This window comes from Electrophorus electricus, chromosome 11 (genome assembly GCF_041902795.1).
Source record: "Electrophorus electricus isolate QZ-2024a chromosome 11, ASM4190279v1, whole genome shotgun sequence".
Taxonomy (NCBI): domain Eukaryota; kingdom Metazoa; phylum Chordata; class Actinopteri; order Gymnotiformes; family Gymnotidae; genus Electrophorus; species Electrophorus electricus.
The window spans coordinates 17,615,001-17,617,500 of NC_137507.1; the positions used below are offsets into that span (position 1 = coordinate 17,615,001).

A 2,500-nucleotide genomic window follows, 5' to 3' on the forward strand; every position below is an offset into this window, starting at 1 on the left:
CCTGTGGGACGGGGTAGACGCCCAGAAGGGCTCAGCGTGGACGCGCGATGCGGACATCTCCAGCACCTTTCGAGAGCCGCGCAGCGAAGACGTGAGGCTGTTCCCAGAACAGAGAAAAACATGCTAATAAAGTGGTAGTGGGATACAACAGTGCATTTGATGCAGAAGACATACGGTCCGTGGACGTTTCCTGCACTAGGGCAGCTCGCTGTCTGAAGCGCGTCTGAAGAAGCTCTCAACTGTCCCAGAATTTGGAGCTTGGAGCTTGGAGCTTTGAAACCCTGTGGTCACCGTGAGTCCTGGAAGAGCACGATTCATTGCATGCAGCACATGCAAATGAGCAAGGCGGGGCTTGCCGTATCGATCGAAATGACTTCAGTCACTCTGGTCGCCTCTGATAGCAACTAGAGTAGTCGGGGCATCTTAACTTGTGTTTGCTGTGTGTGTGTGTTTGTGTTACCTGTGTGTTAACTCATAGTTTGCAGTATATACATCGAGAGTGTATATACGATACATTCTGTGCATTCTCCTCTTCGATCCTCCACTTTACTCACCGAGCATAGTAGAGCAGTGTGTGTGTGAGAGTGTGTGTGTGTGTGTATGTGTGTGTGTGTAGTGCCCAACATACCCCCCCCCACACACACGCACACACACACACACATACACATACACATACACACACACACACACACACACACACACACACACGCAAAAACCACACATGCTAGCACATTCGTTTGTTCATGGCCACCATCCTACCGATCTTTTCACACACACACACACACACACACACACACACACACACACACACACACACGCTGACCCTCTCTCTCTCTTTAGGTATGAATGCTCTGCAGTTACAGAATCTGGCCACTCTGGCCGCTGCTGCCGCGGCCGCTCAGAGTTCGGCCAGCCCCTCCACCGCTGGTGCCCTCACCTCCAGCACCGGGTCACTGGGAGCCCTGGCCAGCCCAGGTAACCAGCGGCAGCCTCCATCACCCCCATCACCACCATCGTCGTCCTCCTCGTCGGAGTCGTAGCCATCGCGCCGTTGGTCCTTCTTTTGTTTTTTCTGGTTTTATTTTAGCCGTTGTGTGAGTTTATTTTTCCACCCCCTTCTCGCCGTTCTTAGCCTTTCACGCTTGTGTCCCGGCGTTTGGGCCGTGCGTGCGTGTGCGTGTGTGTGAGGGAGGGGTCCCGTGCAGTGTCTCGGGACGGCTCCGGGGATGTGGCCATCGTCACGCTCTGGCTTTGTTAGGTGTTTGACGGCGTAAATTCCACAGCCCTCGCGAGTTCTAATCGTGATTCACCCATTTGGGAATTTTTCCGCGAGGAGTGGAACTGTTTGCTGGGAAAATATTTCCTGAGTAGAGATACATGGGCAGGAGGCTGGACTGTTATTTTCCCAGAGCACATTGCTTTGACACTTCTCTTTTCATCTCTCTCACTTCATCGCTCTTTTCATAACACACTCTCGCACTCTCGCTCCCTCTCTCAGTCAGTCGTGGGTAAATGAGAAAGTGTTGATCCCACAGATCGTAAGTCTGCCCCCATGAATGTCGTGCCTTTTTTCAAAGCCTTTCTTCATACTCCTCCTCTTCCTCTTCACCATTCATTGTACCCATCTTTTACACCACCACCTGCGTGCATATGCTGTGTGTGTGTGTGTGTGTGTGTGTGTGTAAGAGAGGATGACGTTTAAATGGAAAAAATGTGAGTCTTTCAGTTTGTTTCTGTGCAGTATAACATTCTGTGCATCTTTTTTCTCTTTTCCTGTCTCGTTTTCTCCTGCTGTCTCTTCCATTTCCTGTCTCTTTCTCTCTATCCCCCTCTTTCTTTTTCTCTGTTCCTGTGTCTCTTTGGGTCCTATTGTCTGTTTCTCACTGTTTTCCGCCTCTCTCGCTCTCTCTCTCTCTCTCTCTCTCTCTCTCTCCCTCCCTCTCTCCCTCAGCAGCAGGGTCCACGGCTAACTCCAGCGCGGGGGCCATGAGCTCTCTGGGGTCCCTGGGCACACTGCAGGGACTGGCAGGGGCCACCGTGGGCCTCAACAACATCAACGCACTAGCAGGTAGCGTCAACAGTGAGTACAGCCCTGCGCGCACCTCGCTCATCCCACCCAGCACGCCCACATAACGCCCGCCGTGCGCACACGCCCAGAGAGATGCCCGGTGCGCCCATTGCACACAGAAACGCAAACGCTCACACGGATGAAAGTATTTAACCGTTAAATGTACAAAGGGCACCTCCCTGGGCTTGATGGGAGTTTGCTGTTTGTGCGCGTGTTCGTGTGCGCGGATGTGTGCATGAGCGTTCTTTCTGACTGTCGCTATAGATATGTGCGTGTGTGTGTGTGTATGTACTCTTCGTGCTGCGTGTACTCGGTGTGTTGTTTCTGTCCAGTTCAGGAAATGAACGGTTCGCTAGGCCGGAAGCGTCTGCTTGGACGTCTCTGCGAGGTGGGATGCTGGGTGAACTGGTTTTGGGTCTGTTTCCCCCGAAC

At 52.6% G+C, this 2,500-nt stretch overlaps 1 protein-coding gene across 28 annotated transcripts in view; it reads left to right on the forward strand.

The window, feature by feature from the left end:
• The window catches only part of celf2 (cugbp, Elav-like family member 2), a 128,565-nt gene that overhangs the window by 114,978 nt on the left and 11,087 nt on the right, over positions 1 to 2,500 (forward strand). For 11 of the 28 annotated variants that reach the window (XM_035528665.2, XM_035528660.2, XM_081723965.1 and 8 more), the window contains 2 exons: positions 841 to 975; positions 1,952 to 2,080. In XM_035528665.2, coding sequence (XP_035384558.1) covers positions 841 to 975; positions 1,952 to 2,080 — 264 coding nt within the window. The remainder of the gene's footprint in view (positions 1 to 840; positions 976 to 1,951; positions 2,081 to 2,500) is intronic. The other 17 variants (XM_035528670.2, XM_035528673.2, XM_081723967.1 and 14 more) reach the window with 6 other exon arrangements.